The 26,165-nt window shown below is 38.2% G+C and overlaps 1 protein-coding gene across 2 annotated transcripts in view; it reads right to left on the bottom strand.

Moving 5' to 3' along the window:
- dpp3 (dipeptidyl-peptidase 3) overlaps positions 1 to 26,165 on the bottom strand; it is a 56,667-nt gene that overhangs the window by 23,079 nt on the left and 7,423 nt on the right. For both annotated transcript variants that reach the window (XM_039769291.1, XM_039769292.1), the window contains exons 2-6: positions 13,782 to 14,123; positions 13,470 to 13,559; positions 11,230 to 11,367; positions 6,525 to 6,599; positions 3,919 to 4,012 (exon numbers count right to left, since the gene is read on the bottom strand). In XM_039769291.1, coding sequence (XP_039625225.1) covers positions 3,919 to 4,012; positions 6,525 to 6,599; positions 11,230 to 11,367; positions 13,470 to 13,559; positions 13,782 to 14,051 — 667 coding nt within the window. In that variant the 5' untranslated portion in view covers positions 14,052 to 14,123. The remainder of the gene's footprint in view (positions 1 to 3,918; positions 4,013 to 6,524; positions 6,600 to 11,229; positions 11,368 to 13,469; positions 13,560 to 13,781; positions 14,124 to 26,165) is intronic.

Here is a 26,165-nt window from a genome sequence, read left to right as displayed (position 1 = left end):
AAAGAGTAAAGAACACAAAAAGGCTGCTGAGGAGCACTGAAACAGGAAGATGGATTTAAAAAAAAATGTGTAGATGCAATGCACTGAGGACATGTATTTTATTGAACAGCCTAAAGTGAAACAGTTTGGATCTGGTACTATTTTAACACAATTTCTATTATAATGTAGAAAGGGTACTGAGAAGTAGAGCTGGGCAGTATATGGAATTTTCAATTTGATTAGATATTTAAGAAAAATGAATATGTAAAAGCTATTCTCAGCACTTTAATATTCCACAGCTTCTTTTGAACATTAAATAAAATCCACAAAACTATGTTGCCTAGCGACGATTAAAGTGAGAAAAAAAATGGAGCAAGGATCAGAAGACAAAGCATTTAAGATTGTTAGGATTAGCACTGCTGTTTGCAAATAGTATGGTCTTTCCCAGTATAAAAGTCAGATATCTACACTAACCTGTAATTCATATCACACCACAAGTCAGACATCTGCACAGTGTAAATCCTCAAACATCCATTTAACCCTGTCCCATTACTGAAACATTATAAGCGGGAATAAAAACAGCAGCCTAGTTTTCACTTGTGTGACTTATTCAATGATCGTGTATCATCTATGGGGTAAACTGTATCCTGGCCAATTTTTTTTTTTTAAGTTTGTATTTTTGCATGGCAATTGAATTGAGCTTCCTAATTCTAATAATATATATATTGAATGTATAGTGCATTAATTTTGACCTAACATTTATAATTACTGTAATGATCCAGAGGTGTGGGAAACAGGGGAATGGATTAAAGCACTCTGTGAAAATCTGATGATAGTTAGTCCTGAAAAGGACAATTAGTTTCTTCCACAGCTGAGCCTGCTAGTGCCTTACTTGGCCGGTCCTTCATGCCACACAATTCTTCTACATCAGCCTTTCCTCACAAAGCTAATCAGGCTCCATGAGCACATCTAAGGCTTGCCAGTTGCCACACACCCAGGCTGATGGACTTTAGAAGTGGGGTCACCCAGTCAAAGTGCTCTTTAAGTGCTGTCTGTGCACCCCACTCAGCAGCTCCACCGAGAGTGTTTTATGGCTGGCTTCTCTATGCATCCTCACCCCTCTGACAGCCTGAGATCACCTGAAGAGTGTTTCTCTCTAAGAGGTGCCACACTACATTGTCTTGGCGATATATGAATTCATTAACATTATTGAAGGATGTCAAATATACAACCATATTACTTTGTGAGCGGCGGTTAGTCAAAAGATACTAAGATATCGATTAATGATTAAAAAGCTGTGATTTTGTAATGTCATATTTTAATAGGTAGATTTTACTTCACTGTTTATTCGGACTGAAAATGCAAGTAAAGCTTCACTGGATAACTAAATTGGCTCCTTGTCCAACAAAATATCCCACACACTTCAGAATTACAAGCACCTCTTACAGATTCTTACCTGGCATCAGCTGTGTAAAAGTGCATGCACACATCATAATCTGTTTTAGACAAAAAAAAATGGATATGCATATACACAATTTAGAAACATTAAAAATGATGTAAATGATAAAAAACGGTACATGAATAATGTGCATATGCACATGTATTATGATCAGTGATTAGTGTGGTAATGAATCAAGAGCTTTGGTTTATCTGACTGGCAGATATGCAATACATACAATGAAAACACAAATAAGTAGTAGTTGTTAATGAAATTGTTATCACTTTAAAATAAAAACAAAACAAAAAACTGTTTCCTTTGGTAATAGTTCATATTATCCATACTAAAGTCAAAAACTTATATCAGGTTTTTGACTTTGTATAGAAAACTTGTGTGTGTGTGTGTGTGTGTGTGTGTGTGTGTGTGTATATATATATATATATATATATATATATATATATATATTTTGTCAGAGATGGCTGGGGTGGCAACCCGGCCGGGACGCCCAGGAGGACCGGAGGAGGGCTTACGCCTTCCCCAGACCATGTGGGGGCGACCGCCCTGGTTCCTTTGGGGGCCACAGGTACAGAGCTTTGAAGCTCTACCCTGTAGGGGCCCGTGGTCACCGCCAGGGGGCGCCCCGTGCCTTTAAGGGCACTGGACCTCAGCACTTCCGCCACACCCGGAAGTGCTGGGGGGGAAGAGGACTGGGGACACCCGGGGTGCTTCCAGGTACACAGCCGGCACTTCCGGTGGAAGGTTGCTGGAGCACACCTGGAGCAAATCCAGGTGCTGATAAAAGGGGCCGCCTCCCTTCAGAAAATGGCTGGAGTCAGGACTGCAGAGGACGAGGTCTCTGGAGGAGGCAAGGAGGCGGCCTGAAGAGTGAAGGCGTTGTGTTGTGTGGCCAGGAATTTGGGGACTTTGGGGTTTGTGAGCACTTGAACTGTAAATAGTAGTATGTATAATAAAAGTGTGTGGGGTAATTAAAACGAGTCTGCCTGTCTGTGTCCGGGTCATGTTCCACAATGGCGCCCAAGGTAGGGCTCTCTGCCTGTTCCAAGGCAGGGACCCCAAAATAAATATTTTGTGGATGGCCCGGAGCAGCAGGCGGCCACGCACACGTGCCGCGAGGGCGGAGTGCTCACAGCCCAGAGACAGAGAGTCACCCAACAGACTGCTGCCGGACCACGGAGGACTTGTTCTCACCTGGTGCCGAAGAGGCAAGTTCCAGGGTGCCGGTCAGAGGGAGGAGCGCTGCCAGTGTGTGGCGCAGAGGGACGCCAGGAGGTGGCTGTTTCCGTTTGCTTTGCAGGACCTGACCCTGGACAAGCAGTAGGACCTGCCCTCGTGGGACGGGTCTTTGCTGGCGATGGGGCACTGTGGCGAATGGCTGGGGCTGCTGCGACCGCCCTGGTTGCTTTGGGGACCACGGGTAGAGAGCTTGGAAGCTCAACCCTGTAGGGGCTCATGGTCACCCCACTGCCTTCGGAGCCCTGGCAGAAGTGCTGGGGTGGGAAGAGGACCGGGGACACCTGGAGTGCTTCCGGGTACGCAGCCGGCACTTCTGCCACACTGGGGAGTGTTGGTGGAAGATGGCCAGGAAGCACCTGGAGCACATCCGGGTGACTATAAAAGGGGCCGCCTCCCTTCATTCAGGGCTGGGGTTGGGTGAGGAGAGGACGAGAGCTCAAAGAAGAAAGTGGTGTGGTAATGTACAGAATCAAAATTAGAAAAAAGTTGTCTCTGTCCAAATATTTATGGACCTAACTGTATATGATGCTGATCTTTTGTTTTTAAGGCGTTTCGAGAACATATAAAGAAATATCAAATATCACAAGTCCATATTGCCGATCCCTACTGAGAAGTAGACTATATCTGCAAATCACTCTTATTGTAAACCAATTAGTATTAGCAGCAGTGTCACTGGCTTCTTTCGAGAGCACATCCAGCAGTCCCTTTCTTTAAACGCTAAAAGACTTTGGGATTACAACACAGTGGTTAGATTAAAACTTGTAACTGGGCAGAAATTAGTATGTTCCACACCCCCTGTAAGAAGGAAGCAAAATCGAAAGCACTGCCAACAACAAGATGGGCCTTTAGAAGGACATAGATGGGCCTTTAGAAATATGCTGTAGCCATTGTTCCAAGAAAAATTTCTGATTTTATGGTAAATATGACTTGCCTTTTCTGTTGTAAAGACAGCGGCAGTTATAAAGAAGAAGTTGCCAAAAACTGTACTACTAAAAAATGGTTGTGTAAATGCTGGAAATGGGAGATTTTAGGAATTAGTTTTTCCTAATAATTATGGTATTAACCATAGGTCAAACAGCTTAACTACAAATTGTATAGGTGGGAAAAGCAACACTATTTATTTTTTATTCATTAATGTTGCATTTTAGTGTATGTAGCATAATTTTCATACTGGTAAACTGTGAACTGAATCTATAAAGAAAGAAAAAAAAAAAAAAAACAATTTCATTTGAATATCTAGTCCATACCATCTTTAATGGCAGAAGCCAGGCGCACTTCATAGCAGCATTTCCCATCATTATTCACTTGCTTGAAAAGGCGAGTATTATAAGCACTCAGATTCTACAAAGGAAAAAAAATTATAAAAAAACAAGACCGTCTTTTAGCTAACAATTCTTCTTTGCTTCATACTGAACACCAGGTTAGCTGGGAAAACATTCATAAGAAGCTACATTTTGTTGAAAATCTTTAGTCAAGTTAACAAATAATTAACATATATAGATTAATTTATAAAATGTGGAGGCATAAACTACAAAAAAATCACAAGAAACTTAAAATATATTTTTAAATTAACAGGGATTTTAGAAATAAAAGCAATCCTGCAAAAACCTAGGACAATGGTGGGTATAGGCAAAATACATTTCAGTCAACAGATTTACATTTAAGATGCGGTAAAAAGGCATCTGTTATTTGCAAAAGACTCATTTTATAAAGCAATCCTAAAAGCATGAACAACTAATTACAGCATTTACTAGTATTAAAAGAAAAAACACAGCACCCTTATCTAAAAAAAAAAAAAAAAAAAAAAAGATGTCTTGAAAAAATATGGCTTTTATTCTGACCGTGGTAGCTATTTTTTAGGTAAACTGTTATTAGGTCAAAATTAAAACTCACAACAAGCGTACAATTATCATATTATCATATATGAGTTCTGCCCACATGGAGACTCTGAGCCCCCAAAACAAGGAAAAATTATACGTATACACATACAAACAGTGAGAAGAAAAAAAACAGAACTTATTGATGAAGACTACATACTGTATAAAGGCAACAGAGTCATTGTCTAAAATATAAAACAAAAATAATGCTTTAAAAAACGAGCTTAAGAAGAGGCAGAACTAATTGGGTTATACTGTATAGTAAATGAATTTGAATCTTCACTGACAAATATTTAAATTTGTCACTTTTTCAAAACACTACATTGTGGACCTGCTAAAAGTTTGAGTAGAAAAAAATATTAAGAGAAGCTTTTCAGGCAGGGATTTGTCATTATTGAATTTTATCTTTACTGTCTTATGACACTAAGATACAATTGTTTCAACAACCAGGTTGAACTGCGGTGGGCTGGCGCCCTACCCAGGATTTGTTCCTGACTTGCGCCCTGTGTTGGCTGAGATTGGCTCCAGCAGACCCCGTGACCCTGTGTTAGGATATAGCGGGTTGGACAATGAGTGACTGACTGACCAGGTTGAAACTGGTTGATGTGAAATCTTGAAAAGCAGGTACTTCTAATTAGGAAACAAAGAAATTACAACACACAAATGAATCTGAGAGTAAACTGTAAATGAACTGAAATGCAGCATCTTCACATGAAAAACAGCAAAAAGATGCATCCACACATACAGTCAGCACAAGTTTAGATGAGGGAGGTCGTGTTTTACTAATATGCTAGAATTCTACAAGGAAGCAACAAAGGGATACAATCAAAGTGGTGCATTTGATATTATGTAAATTGATTTTGAGAAAGCATTTGATAAAGTACTGCGTGAAAGGTTGGGCGTCAAACTAAAAGAAGTACGAGTTCAGGGTGTTGTGTACATGGGTCCAGAACTAGCTAAAATACAGGAAGCAAAGGGTTATGGTGCAACAAGTCTTATTAGAATTGGTTGAGAAGAGTGGCACCCTACAGTGGTCAGTGCTAGGGCCACTGCTCTTTTATTATATATGTATATATGATTTGGTTGGGAATATAAACAAGCTGGCTAGGTCTGTAAACGATACCATGCAAGATGTAGAATCCTAAATCCACTGAATAATCACAGAGGGATTACATGTAGAAAGTAGAAAATAGGATTTAGTAGTCATGGGTAATATAGCATTATGTGTATAGTCCAAGTCCAAAGAGGTTATGCTCAAGCTTTATAAACACACTAGCAAGGCTTCATCTGGAGTACTGTGTATAGTTTTGGTCTCCACAATACAAAAAAAAGACATAACTAGAAAAAGTCCACAGAAGAGCGACTAGGCTGATATCCTGGCTACAGGGAATGAATTATAAGGAAAGATAAGAGCTGAGCCTTTTCAGTTTAAGCAGAAGGAGATTAGGAGGAGACATAATCGAAGTGTTTAAAATGATGAAGTGAATTAGTACAGTGGACCAAGACTGCTACTTTAAAACATGTTTAACAAGAATGTGGGTGACCACAGTTGGAAACTTGCTAAGGGTAAATTTCACACAAACATTAGAAAAATTTTCTTTACACACAGAACCATAAAAAACATGGAATCAATTTCCAAGTAGTGTGGCAGACAATAGGACTTTAGGGACCTTCAAAACTAGACAATGTTATTGTGAGCTACATTTTTTGTATGAAAATGTGCTATATAAATAAATGTTGTTGTTGTTGTTGTTGGATGAATTAAGTGGATTTGTAATGTTGTAAAAAAGGTTTTCTTGCGATACTATAAGTTTTATTCTTTAACATCTACTTCAACTAATAATTGTCAGTAAATGTTATTAGTTGTCCAGTCACTTTTTAAATAGTGCTTCATTTTCAAAACAAATGACTAAAGTATGCAGTAAGTTATCATGTTTTCCTTTAAATTTTAAATACAAGTCACTTAATCATCCTACCTTAGAGTCAAGAAATTTCTGCACAAGCTCAGCATCTTTTAGACAGCAGTTCCCAGAGAAGTAAGTAGTTATTCCCTACAAGAAAGCATATACTGTATGACAAAGTAAAACAATGACCAACATAGTTTGACTTTATTAATAGTATATTATGCATACTTATTAAAATAAAAATATTTGTTATTAATATCTGTTATATCAACTCCTTGTTGATGCAACTCCTATTTCCCCACTCTTGTCAGATGCAGTATTACCATAGAAGAGTGAACAGGCTAATTCCAGGGTTACAGGGAATGACTCGTGAGGAAAGATTAGAAGACCTGAGTCTTTTCAGTTTACTATTACAATAATTATTCCCTCCTATATTTTCTTTTTGTTTTCTTTTTCTGCCTGTGCAGTTTTCCTGCTGTTCATTACCAACTGCAGCAATTCTTGTTATTTGTATCAAATAAACCAAAAATGTTTAATCTGGTAAATATGAAAAAGAATACAATTTGAGTTGATCAGTAATGTGCTTTGGAATCTAGTAATCAAAAGCTTCTGCATTAATGTGCTACAAAGTGCAAAAATACAGCACCATAAATAAGTTCAGGACAGTGAAGGTTAAACTGCTTCTTTCTGTGCATTCAAGCAATTTAGAAGTGAAATGAAAAGAATATCTCAGTTTATGTATGGGCATACATGAGATCTGAAACAGGGTTTAATAATTTTTATTTATTTGTTTGTTTTTTTAATTAAATTTCATGCAGTGTTTATGACCCTGCATTACGGAGTCTGAAACATGCAGTAAAAGACATTTTCTTCAATTGATAAAAATTGCTGCACTAATACAGTATATATATATATATATATATATATATATATATATATAATATAATATATAATATATATATATAATATATATATATAGAGACCTCATTCCTAACATACTGTACATTCCGTAAAAGTCATACACAAAAAGATTTGCGTCCTGAGCCACAAAAAAGAAATGCAAAGTCCATAGGAAGTCCATATAATGACCTTTTAAACCATTCTGGTTGTGATTAATTCTCAGTAAGCACACTGTGTTGTTAAATAAATTATAGCCAGTTACAGCAACCCAAATTTACTTCAAGTTATTACACTGCTTCGCAAATAATTTTTTCACCCCACTACACGTCGACTCATATCACAAGCTTTACTTTGAATTGGTTTATCCAGTCTTTTTCGTTGAAAATCAATCTTGCAAACTATTGCAAGTGCCAGAGAGGAAGAATAGGCATCCTGGTAGGGATAAAGGAAGGATTCATGCACAGCCAGTAGGCCATAATGGAAGAAGCAGTCAAATGGGCTCACCAGTAGTAGAACATTCCCCCACACGACAGGTCGCAGTGTTCCACCAACACAAAACCCAATCAGGACACCCACCCACAGGCAGGCTTGGGAGCTGTAGTCCGGAAATGCAGCTCTGGCGGGGTCTTTCGAGACCATCAGAGGGAGCCGCTAGGGGAGAACTGCCCTAGTTTCCAATACAACATGGAAATGCTCTGGGTTGATCTGGACAGGAGACCAGAAGCAGTTCCTGGGTCTGGTTTAAAAGGAAGCAACACTCAACTAGAGGACAGAAGGAGGAAGATTAATTGAATTTTTGTGATTTTACTTATATTTGTGGCTGATTCTTGGAAAGAGGTCTTCAGAAAGGTGCTTTAGAAGGAATAAAAATCCTTTATTTTATTGATGTGCTGTATTACTATGTATGTGGTTTGGTATTCTACGGCACCCCCTTGTGGTTACACTATTTAATTTTTAACTAATAAAGACAATGTTTTAATAAATATCTGTACAGTATATAAATTCAGTCATTGCCACATGCACAATGAATTAGACCACTTACAAACATAATATTGTATGAGAGTTCTATAATAACTTTATTTACTGAATAGCAGATTTCACCATCACAGAGGCATATAATCTTCATTCTAGTATTTGTGAGTTTGCATTCAAGTAGATTAACTTTTTTTTAGAAACTAAGGTTTAGGTCTGAAAAAAAAGCATCTTCACGCTGCAGTGTTTTGGCTAATAGCAAGGAGCATTTTCACAAACTCCAGTATACCTGTTAGGTGCCCGGAGTACACACTGGTTAATGGTGAAAATGTTATTTTTAAGATTTCTCTCTGTGATCACATAAATCAAGATCTGTGTGTAATGGAGTATAGTCCCCCGATTTAAAAAGCTTAATGTTAATTTCCTAAGGCTGAAAATTTGTGACAGGAACTCTGGTGGATTTTCTCAGGTGTAGCAAGCCCCATCAGTTGCAAAGTGTTACTTGAAGCATGTGCATACATTTTTCTTTAGAAGTTGTCCTTTAATACTCCATCAACATTTGTTAGTGATATTGAAGGCTGACTAGTAAACGGTGTTTTACCTTTTCTCACCTTACATTAGTTTTGCCTGAAAACAAAGGACCACTTTTATATGTGGTTTCTGGATGCTCTCTGCAGACGGTATGGTACATTCTCTGATTTGGTTGAGATGTTCTCTCTTCTGCTGTCATTGCTACTTTGCTGAATACCCTGCATATTACTTCAACTAAAAAAAGTTCTTCTAGTATTTGAAAAGTTATTTTCTATATACTTTTGTCATTATGCTGCCTGTAACTATAATTATTTTCACTTGTAACTTGTATTGAAGCAGTACTAGAATGGTTCCCCTTATCCTCTCTTTTAAGTCTATAACAAAATGTGTTAAATAATCTCCACCTGAGTGGGGGTACCCCAAAATAAAACCTTATTATTCAAAAAATAAAGAGGCTACATAAAGTGAAAGTTCCTCAAGATCTTTCAGAAATACTATGCATCTGCTACATGCAGTTACTTAACAGATACCAAATTAATACTAATTTCCTTTTATATTTCAATGCCTGATACCGAACTAACTGAAATACTTTAGAGCCCATGTTTCACTACCTCTAAAATATACTGTTTAAACAAATTAAAGGAACACTTTTTTTTTTTTTTTAATTAGAGTATAGCATCAAGTCAACGAAACTTCCAAGATATTGATCGGGTCAGTTAAGTAGCAGAGGGGGTTGTTAATTAGATTTAGCTACTTTGGTGTTAATGAAATTAATTAATTAATTAATTAAGCTATGATCAGTGTCACTACTGGTAGCACAAGGTAGTTCCATGGACCCTATAGAGGTTGCACAGGTAGTCCAACTTCTCCAGGATGGCACATCAATATGTGCCATTGCCAGAAGGTTTGCTGTGTCTCCCAGCACAGTCCCAAGAGCATGGAGTGGACTCCAGGAGACAGGCAGTTACTCTAGGAGAACTGGACAGGGCCGTAGAAGGTCCTTAACCCATCAGCAGGACCAGTATCTGCTCCTTTGAGCAAGGAGGAACAGGATGAGCACTGCCAGAGCCCTGCAAAATGACCTCAAGCAGGCCACTGGTGTGAATATCTCTGACCAAATAATCAGAAACAGAGTTCATGCGGGTGGCCTGAGTGCCCGACGTCCTCTAGTGGTCCCTGTGTTCACAGCCCGGCACCGTGGAGTTCGATTGTAATTTGCAATAGAATATCAGAACTGGCAGGTCCACCACTGGCGCCCTGTGCTTTTCACAGATGAGAGCAGGTTCACCCTGAGCACATGTGACTAACGTGGAAGGGTTTGGAGAAGCCATGGAGAACGTTACACTGCCTGTAACATCGTTCAGCATGACCGGTTGGTGGTGGGTCAGCGATAGTCTGGGAAGGCATATCCATGGAGGGGCGCACAGACCACTACAGGCTAGACAACAGCACCTTGACTGCCATGAGGTATCGGGATGAAATCCTTGGACCAATTGTCAGACCCTATGCTGGTGCATTGGGTCCTGGTTTCCTCCTGAAGTACGACAATGTCCGGCCTCATGTGGTTAGAGTATGCAGGCAGTTCCTGGAGGATGAAGGAACTGATACCATTGACTGTCCCTAATGCTTGCTTGACCTAAATCCAATAGAACACCTCTGGGACATTATGTTTCGGTTCATCCGATGCTGGCAGTTTGCACCTCAGACTGTCTGGAAGCTCAGTGATGCCCTGCTCCAGATCTGGGAGGAGATCCCCCAGGACATCATCTGTCGTCTCATTAGGAGCATATCCCAAGGCATGCATAGAAGCATGTAGGGGCCATACAAACTACTGAGTATGATTTTTAGTTGCTGCAATGAAATTTTGGCAAAATGGATTAGCCTGCCGCATCATTTTTTCACTTTGATTTTCGGGGTGTCTTTGAATTCAGCCCTCTGTAGGTTGATAATTTTCATTTCCATCATACGATGTGACATCCTTTCATTCTTAACACATTACCCAGCATGATTTTTTTTCCCCCATTGAGATCTGTTGTGTTTTCAAAGTGTTCCTTTAATTTTTTTGACATGCTGACAGTAGTCCCATTCTACATAAGCAAACTTCATTTTTATTTAATTTTCTTAAAATAATTTTCTTTAAAATTTAGATTGCAAACATAAAGCAAATATCACTAAACAATTCCAATGTTCAGATTACATTTGGGAATAAAAACTGAGTAGACTAAGTACGTAACAGTGGTTCCACTATTAAACTTTTTGTTCTGTACATTTAATAATGTTACAGATATTGGCAAATAGTAAAATTAATGGATATGCCATAGTTGTAGACATGGATGGAATGCAGACCAATATCTCTGCATCATATATGTCTTACCTTGTCACCCAAACCCAACTGTTTCAGCTTCTCATCCAGAGAGTACATAAGATCACCACAACTATTCCACAACGCTTCCATTTGGGTGGGACTATCCTTAAATGCTTGGCTTTGCCAAATGAGAGCTTTCAACTTTTCCTAAAATAGAGAAGTGGTCATTATTTTGAGTTATTTGCTGACTTCCAACACCATTCAGTTTTCTGAGGTTAACAAATGGAAGAGGCTGGCAGATTACATGAGGACAAATTAAGGCCTTACTAAAGCATCAAGAAATTTTTTTTATGCAGGGAGTCAAACATTAAATGCACTACAATAGACATTTCCAAAACTTTTTCCAGTTAACTTTACTTTCAGCTCATATGGTACAAATGGGTAGTTTACATTCACATTATTTTCGATATAAAAGGCAATAAGGTGATTGTATGAGTTTTCGTTTTTTGAACTCCTAAAACACGAAGCGTAACATGCTGTGAATACACTGTAGGAGACCTGTAAAACCTCAACATCAGTGTTTTTCTAATATTTAAAAAAGTTATGTGACTAAGGCTATTATGTGCTATGTAGAAATGAAGACAACATTAAGAGTTATCTAGTTTTAACTATTCTGTGACTAAATAAATTAACAAAGGTCATATGTAAATAAAGTTTTTAAAAAGCTCTGCAATGCCATTTTTTATATACTACTTGTTAAAGAACTGGGACTAAGTGTTGTGACTAGGATCATGAATAAATATGATATCTCTGGACAGTGCATTAAATGGATCATACCAAAACAAGTATTCAAACTTAAACTTGTATTCCATGCAACAACTTAATGTTTAGTTAAAAAGGTAGAAAGGAAGAAGATTTTAAAAGTAACATACATATAGAGTACTACCCTAGGTTCACAGAAATGATCACTTTCTTTAAATTGTATTCATTATGAAGGTTTGCCAAAGATCACAGCACAACCAAAGGTACGTTGGACAAGACCAGGCCCAGTCTGGCACTGGAGGTATACAGTATATAGACATTACATATACAACACCAGACGTTGTGGAAAATAATTCATTATTAAAATGTTTGTAACAACCCTTAGCTTAGTTTTCTTAAGCATTTTGCCCCCATTTTTTTATCATATGTTTAATGTAATTACTTATCCATAAAAAACATTGTTTCATGTAGTATGTAGTGCAAGTTTGTTTCAGGCTAAGGGGGTTGAATCAATTGGCCCTGCAGTGTTCTTTATACCCTTGGCGGGTGTATACTCATGTCCCAACTGACCTTTCTAACTTCATGATAGGGATGAAGGTCATTGCCCATATTAAAATTAGGACTTACTAAAACTTCAGTTTGTAAGGTTGTTATGACATATCATAAAAATGAAGAATGCAAAAAGTAATTTACTCCACAAAATTTAATTTGTCACAAAAAATAGGAGAATTTGACTCATAATTGAAATGAAGTCCTTTCCTTCTTTTCTAAGGAAATACATGCACTTAATAGCAAAAATACATACTTTATGAAACAAAAAGCGTTAAGCTAAAAATTTTGACATCCTAATAATCTATGTTGCAACTAGCCCTAGTGAATTAATATTTTAAATGTGTTAAAATAACTTTACTTTCAAAATATAAATACTTGAAGATGCAGTTTATAATAAACTACAAACAAACAAAAAGCATAGATGCCAAGCAAAGTATGAAAACTTATGTTATCTTCATGTTAAAAGGTGGTTTGATCTCACATTACAAAGTCCTTCTGTTATGGATCAAATTTTTTTTTATATTTATTTCTATGTGCAAAAAAACAAATGTGTGGTAGGTCCAATTAGCCATCTGTATATGCAAATATTTATTTATTTTTTTTTTAAACTATAGTTTACTACTATAACTTTCCATTGATCTTAGTTTAGTACTAAATTAAATTTATTCAAAAATAAAGAATTCAATGTTTCATGTTTTCAATATGTGGCAGCCCTTCATCCTCAAGAAGCATTCTTTATATTAAACTTATCTGGTACATCTGTTTAGCATAAGCAAAGCCTCCTTCTTGTTAAGCCAACATCCTGAGGTTTCTAACTTTCCTGAGTGTTTAGGGAAGAGTTTTTACTTACATAAAGGAACAGGCATGACACATTTCTAAACTGTGTGACTAGAGAAACTGCAAAAGCATTACTGGCCTAATATAAAAAACTGGTATTCAATCTAAACCCTTCCCAGGTGTTTATTTACTTAACCATGTTTAAAGCTGGAACTCACCTTTGGCAGATTAGGTATAAATTTGGTGTCACCAAATGATTTGTAGTTGCCCATGTTGGAATAAATACCAGCAGCATATACTAGGAAAGCCTGTGAACGTGAAAGGGATAGAGAACAAAACACATTTTTTGTGGAGGTGACCATGCCCAGTATGTAGCAAATAGAACAATTAATAAAAGGTTAAATATCTTAAAGTTTGAAACTTAGTTTATTTAAAATCTCTCTATTACCAATAATTAAAAAGAAAGGCTTCTTGGAAGTATTATATAAATTTTTTTATTGAGATAATTCTCAGCATGTGTGAAACATTACCTGGTATTCTTCTGGAGAAAGACCAGCTGCACTGGCCACACTCTCTAGAACACTAGGCGGCTGCTTTCTAAACAGTCTCTGCAGAAGCACATAGATGGTGGGAGACTCTGGAGAGGTCTGCAACAGAACTATCAACCCACCATACCATGAGGCGCGTGAGAGGTAATGAGCATACAGCTTCTCCTTTGGGGACAGAAGTGGAAATGCCTCAGCACAGTCCAGAGGTGAGATCCCCACATCGTTGGGTAGGATGTACTGCGAGTCCACCATTATTAAGCAGAGGGCGAGAGTGGTTTCTTAGTTCAGGTAAAGTAAGTCAAAGGCAGATCAGTTAGACAGGCACTAAAACAGAAACAAATACGATGCAATGAACAAACTGAATTACTTGAATTTCAAAAGAGTCTACCATGCACCACATTTCACATTTTTTAGGCCCTCCACTCATAGGATGAAAAAAATGAAAAGTAAAATTTTTATATTTTTGTCATGCAACTGTTAAGTCAAATGCTATTCTATAAACAAACAAAACCAACACCACCTGCCACAAAGACCGTTGTTTGTACTAAATGCAGCATGATAAAAGCAGTAATCTTTTAATTGTATCCATTAGCCACCCATTTTCCTACCCAATTTGATGTACTGTATTTAAGCTTGTAAAACATACAGATGACTATCAAGAAGAGGTAACAACCAGTCCTCTTCCAACACACACACACACACACACACACACGCAGTGGGAATAGCAACAGGAGGATTTAGAATATGTTTATTTCTTCTTCTCTGGATTAAGCAGGCTTGGAAAATGGTATGGTATTTTTATTATTTTCTATTTTGCAAATGCATTTGAAAGAGGTGACTTACAAATATCTTACTTGTTTATATTTTTTACCACTTGCAGCCTTGTGGTTTTAAAGTGCAGTGCTATAACATTCATTACACACCAATTCAGCGTAATTAATAAAGAAGAAACAGGTCAGCCTAATACAATATTTAATGCCCCATGTTATGTACAGAACAGAAGAACATTTTTAATTTGTATTCCACAGAACTTTATTAGACTTTAAGGGTTAATTATGAATTTAAGCATTTTAGGTTTCTTTACTAAATGCTGTCCTAATTGTATTTTTTCAATGAATTAACCTTTGGGTAAGTTAAATAAAACTTTCATATATTTATTTTTTTCTTCAGTATTTCACTGTTACGTCTTATGGCCATGCTCAGGATTAAGTGGGCTTAGAAAATAGTATAGTACAGTATGGTATGGCCATTACAGTGTTACAGTGCTTAGTGCTGCAGAGACTTTGGGTTGTGAATCTAGGCTTAAAATCTGCAACATTCTCTTCCAGACCAGCACACTGGGCTTACTAGTGACTCTAATTATCATTGTATAAATGAGTATGCCCTGTGATGGGCTAGCATTGTTCCTTTCTTGTATACAGTTCTGCTGGGGCATCCTTTTACTCCATTTCACCATATCATAAATAAAAAGATTTAGAAAAATATTTATTGGACTTTTTCTATTCATTACTATAATTTGGCTGTCATTATCTTAAAAAAATGCAGAAACACATATAGCAATGTTGTTTCTCAAACTTCAATACTGTGGACAAACTTAAATTAGCTTGGAGTTATTAGAACAAATTACCTCATAACTATTAATACTTAATCTTAAAATTGCTTTAAAGTTTTTGCTCAAAAATCTACATCAGTACAAGGCATCATTTATGCTTTCAATTTAATTTATGCAAAATAATAGTTACCAAATTAAGCAAATTACTATATATAAGAAGATAAATTTTGTCCTGAAATAAAAACAAAAGTACATATCACACATGAAGGCAAACAGGACTTTTAATCCAAAGGATCATATTATGATAACAACATACCAGAGTAAAACAGAAAGGTGTTTTTGAAACAGGAGCTGGTAAATAATAAATGATTAAGGTCTTTTTTAGCTTAAGTTTTGTCACCTGGATATCTGTGTTTTGCTACCAACTAAAGGCACAACACAAATGAATACCAACACACACGTCCCTTTTCATAGCTAATGATAACAACTAAGGTTTACCTAATGTCATAAGTTCTACTTAATAAAATTGACATCTGCCCAGGTTGTTTAATTCTTACAGTGGATGAGGCACACTAATAAACTGTGACAAACATCTGATTTTATAAAAGCATTTTTTTTTTTTTTTTACCAAAAATGACTGCACATATTTAGTTGACTACATTTACTCTTCAAAAAAATTCAGTACTATAGTTGCTACAGTAAATGCAGTTAATGTATTTTAAATTTGAATGGAACTATACTGGGAACAAAGTCTCAAATTAGCCGAAACAGGACGACATACTGTAAGCACCGGGACACTATTTTTGCAGCATAATCCAGCAATATACATTGGTAATGAAACATTAGTATGAAATTAAATCTGATAATTTCACGTTTAGTTTTGGTTACTTCTGCACATGTGTGCCTTAACATTTTAATATAAACCAGGTTTCTTTTTTCTACATCCCACTATGTTAGGCAAATTTTATGAACTTATGCAATTAGGTATTTACTTGCAAATCATTTACATGGATGAGTCACAACGAGTTTGTAAATCACTAACCTGATCAAACACATAAGCCTTCATTGCAGCCATTTTCAGCTGCTCTTTATTTTCTGTTACTGCATTCTACTTTTCACCAAGGTAAATGCATGACTGAAATCAGACGAATGAGTTGGCATAACTTAGCACTTTATTTCAGCTGATGAACTCCTGTGCTGCATATATTTTAGTTCACTGTCTTGCTGTACCATGAAACAAAGTCAATGAGTTCATGAGTCTAAAGGTATTTTTTGTACATTTACATGAAAACCGTTCTAAAATCATTACTTGCATTATTAATAACAATGAGACAGTTGCAGAGTTGACCACACTAACCAAAGCTATGACACTACCTCAAAACATTACTCAAAGAGTTGTATGCTTCAGAAGATCTATAATCTGTTCCTTTCCCAATTACTCACCTTGCCATTACTTGGGTAAAGATTCCTTTTGTCTCACCTGTTCATACCGTCTTGTTTTAGAGGTCTGCTTGATCATCTATGTTATTTTTAGCACATTCTAATCTGGACGTTCTACTTTCAGTGATGACGAGAGGATGATTATTTGCGATATGACCTTTATTACTCTTTTGCCAAAGCCCTCTGCAAATTGTATATTGTAATGCCTAAATCCCTGAATTGTGGAGGATGTTGGCGATTACAGAGACAATTAAAATTTTTCTTCACATGATAGAGCACTCTCCCATTAGACATTTGTCTTTCACAGTTGTTCTTTGTGCAAGTTGTTGGTAATCAACAAGTACATAGTTTATTTCCTCCCTTTTCCAAAACATTAGAAAATATTGTTTTACCAGATGTGATGATTACTTATGAACAGTTTTATCTGCTAGGGTGCTTCCTTTATGTTTTATGGTTTACTTTTAGCTTGTGACATAATAGCTAGTGCTTGTCCCTCATAGCCTCAGAGTACTGTAGCCACATTTCATTGGAGTGATGCAAGGGAGAGCTATATTTTGTTGCAGCCGTTTACGATGACCAATAATTCTTAAATATAATATTAAAAATGTCTCCTTGTTCTTCATTGGTTTTGATAAAATTGTATTTTTCTTATAGCAGCCAAGTTGGTTTCTTTGTTTTCAGTATTCAAACTGATTCATGCCTAATGATTCCAAAACTAGATATCAATGGAATAAATTCAGTTCTACTCATTCAAAGCTCTTGTACGCATGAATGATCAATGCAAGATATGCAATGAGACATAAGCTTAAACTACACTGCTCACAAAAATTAAAGGAACACTTTTTTTTATTGGGCCTGGCATGAAATCAATTAAACCTGTCTGATAATTTTCTGGTTGGTTAAGCAGCTGAGGTCATTGTTAATCACTTTCAGCTGTATTGGTGTTCATGGACTTAACGACAGGTGCACTAAAGTGGTAACAATTAGAAAACCCTCAAAACAGGACTGGTTTTACATGTGGAGGTCATTTCAAGTTTCTCCCTCTTGATCTTTTTTGGCTGGTTCTCCACTCATGCTAGTTTTGGCTTGAGTAATCATCTCTACTGGCAGTATGAGGAGATTCCTTAACCCTACAGAAGTTGCACAGGTTGTCCAACTTCTCCAGGATGGCACATCCACACGTGCTGCAGCAAGAAGGTTTAATGTGTCTCCCAGCACAATCTCCAGAACATGGAGGAGATTTCAGGAGACTGGCTGTTATTCTCGGAGAGCTGGACAGGGCCGTAGAAGGTCCTCAACCCATCAGCAGGACCGATACCTGCTCCTTTGTGCAAAGCGGAACAGGCTGAGCACTGCTCGTGCCCTACAGAATGACCTCCAGAGGGCCACTGGTGTGAATGTCTCTACCCAAACAATCAGGAACAGACTTCATGAAGATGGCCTGAGGGCCCGACGTCCTGTAGTGGGCCCTGTGCTCACTGCCCAGCACCGTGGAGCTCGACTGGCATTTGCTCAAGAACACCAGAATTGGCAAGTCCGCCACTGGCCCTGTACTTTTACAGACGAGCAGGTTCACCCTGAGCAGCTGTGATAGACGTGAAAGAGTCTGGAGAAGACAAGGAGAACGATATGCTGCCTGCAACATCGTTCAACATGACAGGTTTGGTGGTGGGTCAGTGATGGTCTGGGGAGGCATATCCATGGAGGGACGCACAGACATCTACTGCGTAGGAAATGGTGCTCTGACTGCCATAAGGTATCGAGATGAAATCCTTGAACCCATTGTCAGACCCTACGCTGGTGCAGTAGGTCCTGGTTTCCTCCTAATGCACGACAATGCCCGGCCTCATGTGGCAAGAGTATGCAGGCAGTACCTGGAGGATGAAGGAATTGAAACAATTGAATGGCCTTCACGATCCCCTGACTTAAACCCAATAGAACATCTGTGGGACATTATGTTTCGGTCCATTAGGCGCCGCCAGGTTGCTCCTCAGACTGTACAACAGCTCAGGGATGCCCTCATACAGATCTGGGAGGAAATGCCACAAGACACCATCCGTCGTCTCATTAGGAGCATGCCCCGACGTTGTCAAGCATGCATACAAGTGCGTGGGGGCCACACAAGATACTGAAAAGCATTTTGAGTAGCAGAAATTAAGTTTTTGAAAAAATGGACTAGCCTGCCACATCTTCTTTTCACTCTGATTTTAGGGTGTCTACACAATTGAGCCCTCTGTAGGCAGAAAACTTTTATTTCCATTAAAAGACTTGGCATCCTTTTGTTCCTAAGACATTGCCCTGTCGTTATTTGTATAGATATCCAACTTCATATTGAGATCTGATGTATCTAATGTGTTTCTTTAAAGTGTTCCTTTAATTTTTGTGAGCAGTATAGAATGAGACTGACACACAAGGCAGCACTTCCTCATGCAAATAACTCTAAACTTTGCAGTGTGCCACAGACCTTTATACTGGATTGAAATTGAAGTTCTATATATCATTTAATATAGGCTGCAAAAGCATTTTTAAAGATTTCCATAAATATACCAAATGTTACAATTTGGTAGGAGAAAGAAAAAAATATTTTTGCACCAGTATTTATCCTATCAGTCACCTTTCAAGTTTATTTCACTGTAATTTTTAGACAAAAAGGGAAATTGAACTATGTTTAATATACAGATATACCTTTTAATAAATAAGTAGTGTAAACTTGGTGCAGTTTTAAAATTTGCATTGAAAATTGCAAAAAATTAAATAAATGATAAGGGCTTAAAATTGGCTTCTTGCCAGCCAGAATTATTTTATATATTACATATACAGTGGGTACGGAAAGTATTCAGACCCCCTTCAATTTTTCACTCTGTTATATTGCAGCCATTTGCTGAAATCATTTCAATTAATTTTTTCCCTCATTAATGTACACACAGCACCCCATATTGACAGACAAAAAAATAATTTTTGAAATTGTTGCAGATTTATTAAAAAAGAAAAACTGAAATATCACATGGTCCTAAGTATTCAGACCCTTTGCTCAGTATTTAGTAGAAGCACCCTTTTGAGCTGATACAGCCATGAGTCTTCTTGGGAAAGATGCAACAAGTTTTTCACACCTGGATTTGGGGATCCTCTGCCATTCCTCCTTGCAGATCCTCTCCAGTTCTGTCAGGTTGAATGGTAAACGTTGGTGGACAGCCATTTTTAGTTCTCTCCAGAGATGCTCAATTGGGTTTAAGTCAGGGCTGTGGCTGGGCCATTCAAGAACAGTCACAGAGTTGTTGTGAAGCCACTCCTTCGTTATTTTAGCTGTGTGCTTAGGGTCATTGTCTTGTTGGAAGGTAAACCTTTGGCCCAGTCTGAGGTCCTTCGCACTCTGGAGAAGGTTTTTGTCCAGGATATCACTGTACTTGGCCGCAATCATCTTTCCCTCGATTGCAACCAGTCGTCAAATCCCTGCAGCTGAAAAACACCCCCACAGCATGATGCTGCCACCGCCATGCTTCACTGTGGGGACTGTATTGGAGCAGTGCCTGGTTGTCTCCACACATAATGTTTAGAATTAAGGCCATAAAGTTCTATCTTGGTCTCATCAGACCAGAGAATCTTATTTCTCACCATCTCAGAGTCCTTGGGGACCTGTTACCTCAGCACTTCCGCCACACCAGGAAGTGCAGGGGAGAATTAAGAGGACACCCGGGGAGCTGCCAGGAGAGCAGCCAACACTTCCGTCACACGTAGGCGTGGCCAACGGGGGTGTGTCAGAAGCACCTGGAGCTCATCCGAAGAGTGTATAAAAGGGGCCGTGTCCCTTCATTTGAGGCTGGAGTCGGGTGGAAGCAGGACGAGGCACGAGAGAGGTGTGGAGGCGGCCCAAAGAAGAGGCATTTGTGGCCAGGACTGAGTGTTTAGGGTATTGTGCATGAACTGGGTCTGAGTGACCATTTATAATTGTTGTAAATAGTTGTAAATAAACGTGTGGTGGTTGAAAAACAACATGTCCGCCTGTCTGTGTCCGGGTCGGCTCCACAATATATACTAATAAAAGGCAAAGCCCTCACTGACTGACTGACTGACTCACTCACTCATCACTAATTCTCCAAGTTCCTGTGTGGGTAGAAGGCTGAAATTTGGCAGGCTCATTCCTTACAGCTTACTTACAAAAGTTGTGCAGGTTTCATTTCGAAATTCTACGCGTAATGGTCATAAACTGGAAGCTATTTTTCTCCATATAATGTAATGGAGTTGAGCTGGATGGCCGTGGGGGGGGCGGTTTCGTGTGACATCATCACGCCTCCTACGTAAGTACATAGAGAACAAGGAAGACCTCCAAACAGCGCTGAACAAAAAACGCCATTTCACAATTGAGAAGGCAGAAAAAGATTATGAAGCAAGTGATGCACACAAGCGTATTCATAAAGACAAGCATATTCATAAGTACAGCTACTGCGGAAACAAAGCACGCCGTGTACCGTAAGTTTATATTAAGTTTATAGACACACTCCCGCTGCCGTTTGTCATGCCTACGGCGAATGACGGTATTCGCCAGATACAAGTTTACTGAGAAGACACGAGGTATAAACGAGACTTTGGATCACCTTGTAACGGAGTTAAAATTGCTGTAGCAAGAAACTGAACAAAACGTTAATGTTTTACTATTAATAACTTATAGACTACATTTTATTTTTTTCCCTTGCACTCAGTGAGCGAGGCCAATGCATATTCATAAGTGCAGCTACTGCGAAACAAAGCACGGCGTGAACCGTAAGTTTACATTAAGTTTATAGACACACTCCCGCTGCCGTTTGTCATGCCTACGACGAATGACGGTATTCGCGACATACAAGTTTACTGAGAAGACACGAGGTATAAACGAGACTTTGGATCACTTTGTAACGGAGTTAAAATTGCTGTAGCAAGAAACGTTTAAGTGCCGGGTCTTAGCTACCATTAAATAAACACATCCTCCAAATACGAACCTGATTGCAAGAAATAATGGATGATCAAATCCTTGATGACAGCAACACTCACAAAACAATTACTGTATATTGACAATCATTTTACGTTTTTAAAATGTTTCCTTTTCTTAGCACAAGCACAGCTGAGAAGCTTCAATGCATGTACTCCATAACGCGTTAAAAAACGCATTTAATCACATTTTCAATTCCAAGCAAAGGGGAACTTTTGTCAATGCATGATTTCCTGGTACATCGACAGTACCGCCGCTCCCTATACGCAGAGTACGCAGTCTGCGTAGGGCACCAACTCAGCTGCTCAAAAAAAATCATTTATATATTATAATAATAAATTAATATTAGTAATAAACATATACAAATAAACAAAAATATAAATGTATATATTGCATTTTACGGTGAACGCAGAGTAGGCTAAGCACACGTGATGACGCGTGCGCCCTCACCTCTGTTACGGCTGCCTATTTGGCCAAAAATGATAATAAATTAACAATATGCCTGCTCCTGGAAAGAGACATCAACAGTCCGGCGCTGAGAAATGAAAGAAAAAAAAAAAGCCCAAGATGAAGCCCGTGCATGTACCCAAATCTCTGGATTGCTCTGCGCATAGCAGTGACGCTCCCTGTAACTGTTGCCTCTGCTGAGCGAAGTTTTTCTAAAATGAAGCTCATCAAAACGTACTTGCGCTCATCTATGGCACAAGAGCACATGAGTGGTCTGGCAGTTGTCAGCATCAACTCTGAATTAGCAAAGGCTTTATCATATGAAGAGCTCATTTACGACTTTGCCTCAAGAAAAAGCAGAAGTGTGCCTTTGTAAATTTTGAACTTTGGAAAGCTCCATTAGATGACAATGTTAATTTTATTTCATTTTATTATTGTTTATTTTATTTATTATAAATGTTTTATTTAAAGTGTAATTTTAGTTTGTATTTTTTGCTGTAGAGCTACAATTGTAATTTATAAATGATAAAAGTAAATACATAAATAAATTGTATTTGAATAAAGTTCTATTTTGGCCTCTATAGTAGGTGTTTTTTTTATTATTTTATTTTTACTTCCATAATATTTGGGGGAGGGGGCACAAAAGTAAATTTCTGCTTAGGGCACCCATTTGGCCAGCAGCAGCCCTGTACATCGATTACATTGATGCACACTGAAAGTAAGCAAAATTAGATGCATTACAGAAAGCGGACTTTGTGGCTCTTACTGGGGATCATTGGACTTCCGAGACCGTTAGTAATTCTAATTACATCTAATTACAAAATGTTCAATGATCACACTGTTTTAGCGTAATGTACAAAATAATTTTGGCTAATGTTACTCAGAGTTTAAAGAGTAAGATGTCAAATTACCTTTTATGTTTCTGACTTATTTTTTTTAAGAAGAAAGATTGCACTTTAAATAATAATAACCAAAATTTCAACATAAAGACAATACTATTCTGAAAATGTACTTAAAGTACTTGAACTACCACTTTATTTTTAAGTCTGCCCTATTTTAGCCAGGGATGATATTTTTGTTTCTATTTTGAATTGAAATGCAGTTTAAAGGCATTTTTTTTTCAGAAATTAAAAGAGCTTGAGTTTACAATATTCATATCCATGTCTATTATTTGATTCTGTTGCCCACTAAAACCCTTTTAAATTAAAAAAAAACTTTTGCGATTTGGGGCAAATTTTCATGTGTGATTACATACGATTAATCAAGATTAATTATTACACAGCCTCTAATTAGATTAATTTTTTTTAATCGAGTCCCACCCCTAATATATATTTACTCATCAAAAAAAGAAATGTTCCTTTTTCAGGACTGTGTATTTCAACAATAATGTTTTAAAAATCCAAATAACTTTACAGATCTTCATTGTAAAGGGTTTAAACAATGTTTTCCATGCATGTTCAATTAACCATAATCAATTAATTAATTAACATGCACCTGTGGAATGGTCGTTAAGACCTTAACAGCTTACAGAAAGTAGGCATTTAAGGTCACAGTTCTAAAAACGCAGGACACTAAAGAGACTTGTCTACCACTGTGAAAAACACCCAAAGAAAGATGCCCAGGGTCCCTGCTCATCTGCATGAACGTGCATTAGGCATGCTGCAGGGAGGCATGAGGACTGCTGATGTGGCTAGGGCAATAAATTGCCATGTCCGCACTGTGAGACGCCTAAGACAGCGCTACAGGGAGACAGGAAGGACAGCTGATCATCTCGCAGTGGAAGACCACGTGTAACAACACCTGCACAGGATCGGTACATCCGAATATCACACCTGCGTGACAGGTACAGGATGGCCAGAACAACTGCCCGAGTCACACCAGGAACACACAATCCCTCCATCAGTGCTCAGACTGTCCGCAATAGGCTGAGAGAGGCTGGACTGAGGGCTTGTAGGCCTGTTGTAAGGCAGGTCCTTACCAGACATCACCAGCAACAACGCCTATGGACACAAACCCACCTTCGCTGGACCAGACAGGAGTGGCAAAAAGTGCTCTTCACTGATGAGTCACGGTTTTGTCTCACCAGGGGTGATGGACGGATTCGTGTTTATCGTCAAAGGAATGAGCGTTACACCGAGGCCTTTACCCTGGAGCAGGATCGATTTGGATCGATGGCTAGGGCCATTCCCCCCAGAAATGTCCAGAAACTTGCAGGTGCCTTGGTGGAAGAGTGGGGTAACATCTCACAGCAAGAACTGACAAATCTGGTCCAGTCCATGAGGAGGAGATGCACTGCAGTACTTCAAGCAGCTGGTGGCCACACCAGATACTGACTGGTACTTTTGATTTTGAGCCTCCCTTCATTCAGGGACACATTGTGAAACATTTTTAGTTTATGTCTTATGGTGTTGACTCTTTTAGTGTTCATACAAATATTTACAAATTAAGTTTACTGAAAGGAAAAACAGTTGAAAGTCAGAGGACGTTTCTTTTTTTGCGGAGTATATATGTACAGTATATATGTAGATTTGTATATATATGTGTATGTACAGTATATATGTAGATTTGTGTATATATATATATATGTGTGTGTATATATATATATATATATATATATATATATATATATATATATATATATATATATATATATATATACATATATATATATACACACATATATATACATACATACATACAAACCGGATTCCAAAAAAGTTGGGACACTAAACAAATTGTGAATAAAACCTGAATGCAATGATGTGGAGATGGCAAATGTCAATATTTTATTTGTAATAGAACGTAGATGACAGATCAAACGCTTAATCCGAGTAAATGTATCATTTTAAAGGAAAAATATGTTGATTCAAAATTTCACGGTGTCAACAAATCCCAAAAAGTTGGGACAAGTAGCAATAAGAGGCTGGAAAAAGTAAATTTGAGCATAACGAAGAGCTGGAAGACCAATAAACACTAATTAGGTCAATTGGCAACATGATTGGGTATAAAAGAGCTTCTCAGAGTGGCAGTGTCTCTCAGAAGCCAAGATGGGTAGAGGATCACCAATTCCCACAATGTTGCACAGAAAGATAGTGGAGCAATATCAGAAAGGTGTTACCCAGCGAAAAATTGCAAAGACTTTGCATCTATCATCATCAACTGTGCATAACATCATCCGAAGATTCAGAGAATCTGGAACAATCTCTGTGCGTAAGGGTCAAGGCCGTAAAACCATACTGGATGCCCGTGATCTCCGGGCCCTTAAACGACACTGCACCACAAACAGGAATGCTACTGTAAAGGAAATCACAGAATGGGCTCAGGAATACTTCCAGAAACCATTGTCAGTGAACACAATCCACCGTGCCATCCGCCGTTGCCAGCTGAAACTCTACAGTGCAAAGAAGAAGCCATTTCTAAGCAAGATCCACAAGCTCAGGTGTTGTCACTGGGCCAGGGATCATTTAAAATGGAGTGTGGCAAAATGGAAGACTGTTCTGTGGTCAGACGAGTCACGATTCAAAGTTCTTTTTGGAAATCTGGGACGCCATGTCATCCGGACCAAAGAGGACAAGGACAACCCAAGTTGTTATCAACGCCAGTTCAGAAGCCTGCATCTCTGATGGTATGGGGTTGCATGAGTGCGTGTGGCATGGGCAGCTTGCATGTCTGGAAAGGCACCATCAATGCAGAAAAATATATTCAGGTTCTAGAACAACATATGCTCCCATCCAGACGTCATCTCTTTCAGGGAAGACCCTGCATTTTTCAACAAGATAATGCCAGACCACATTCTGCATCAATCACAACATCATGGCTGCGTAGGAGAAGGATCCGGTACTGAAATGGCCAGTCTGCAGTCCAGATCTTTCACCTATAGAGAACATTTGGCGATTCATAAAGAGGAAGGTGCGACAAAGAAGGCCCAAGACGATTGAACAGTTAGAGGCCTGTATTAGACAAG

Source organism: Polypterus senegalus, chromosome 11 (genome assembly GCF_016835505.1).
Source record: "Polypterus senegalus isolate Bchr_013 chromosome 11, ASM1683550v1, whole genome shotgun sequence".
NCBI classification, from domain to species: Eukaryota; Metazoa; Chordata; class Cladistia; order Polypteriformes; family Polypteridae; genus Polypterus; species Polypterus senegalus.
The sequence above is the reverse complement of the archived record's forward strand: the minus strand, read 5'-3'. Positions and strand labels throughout refer to the sequence as shown.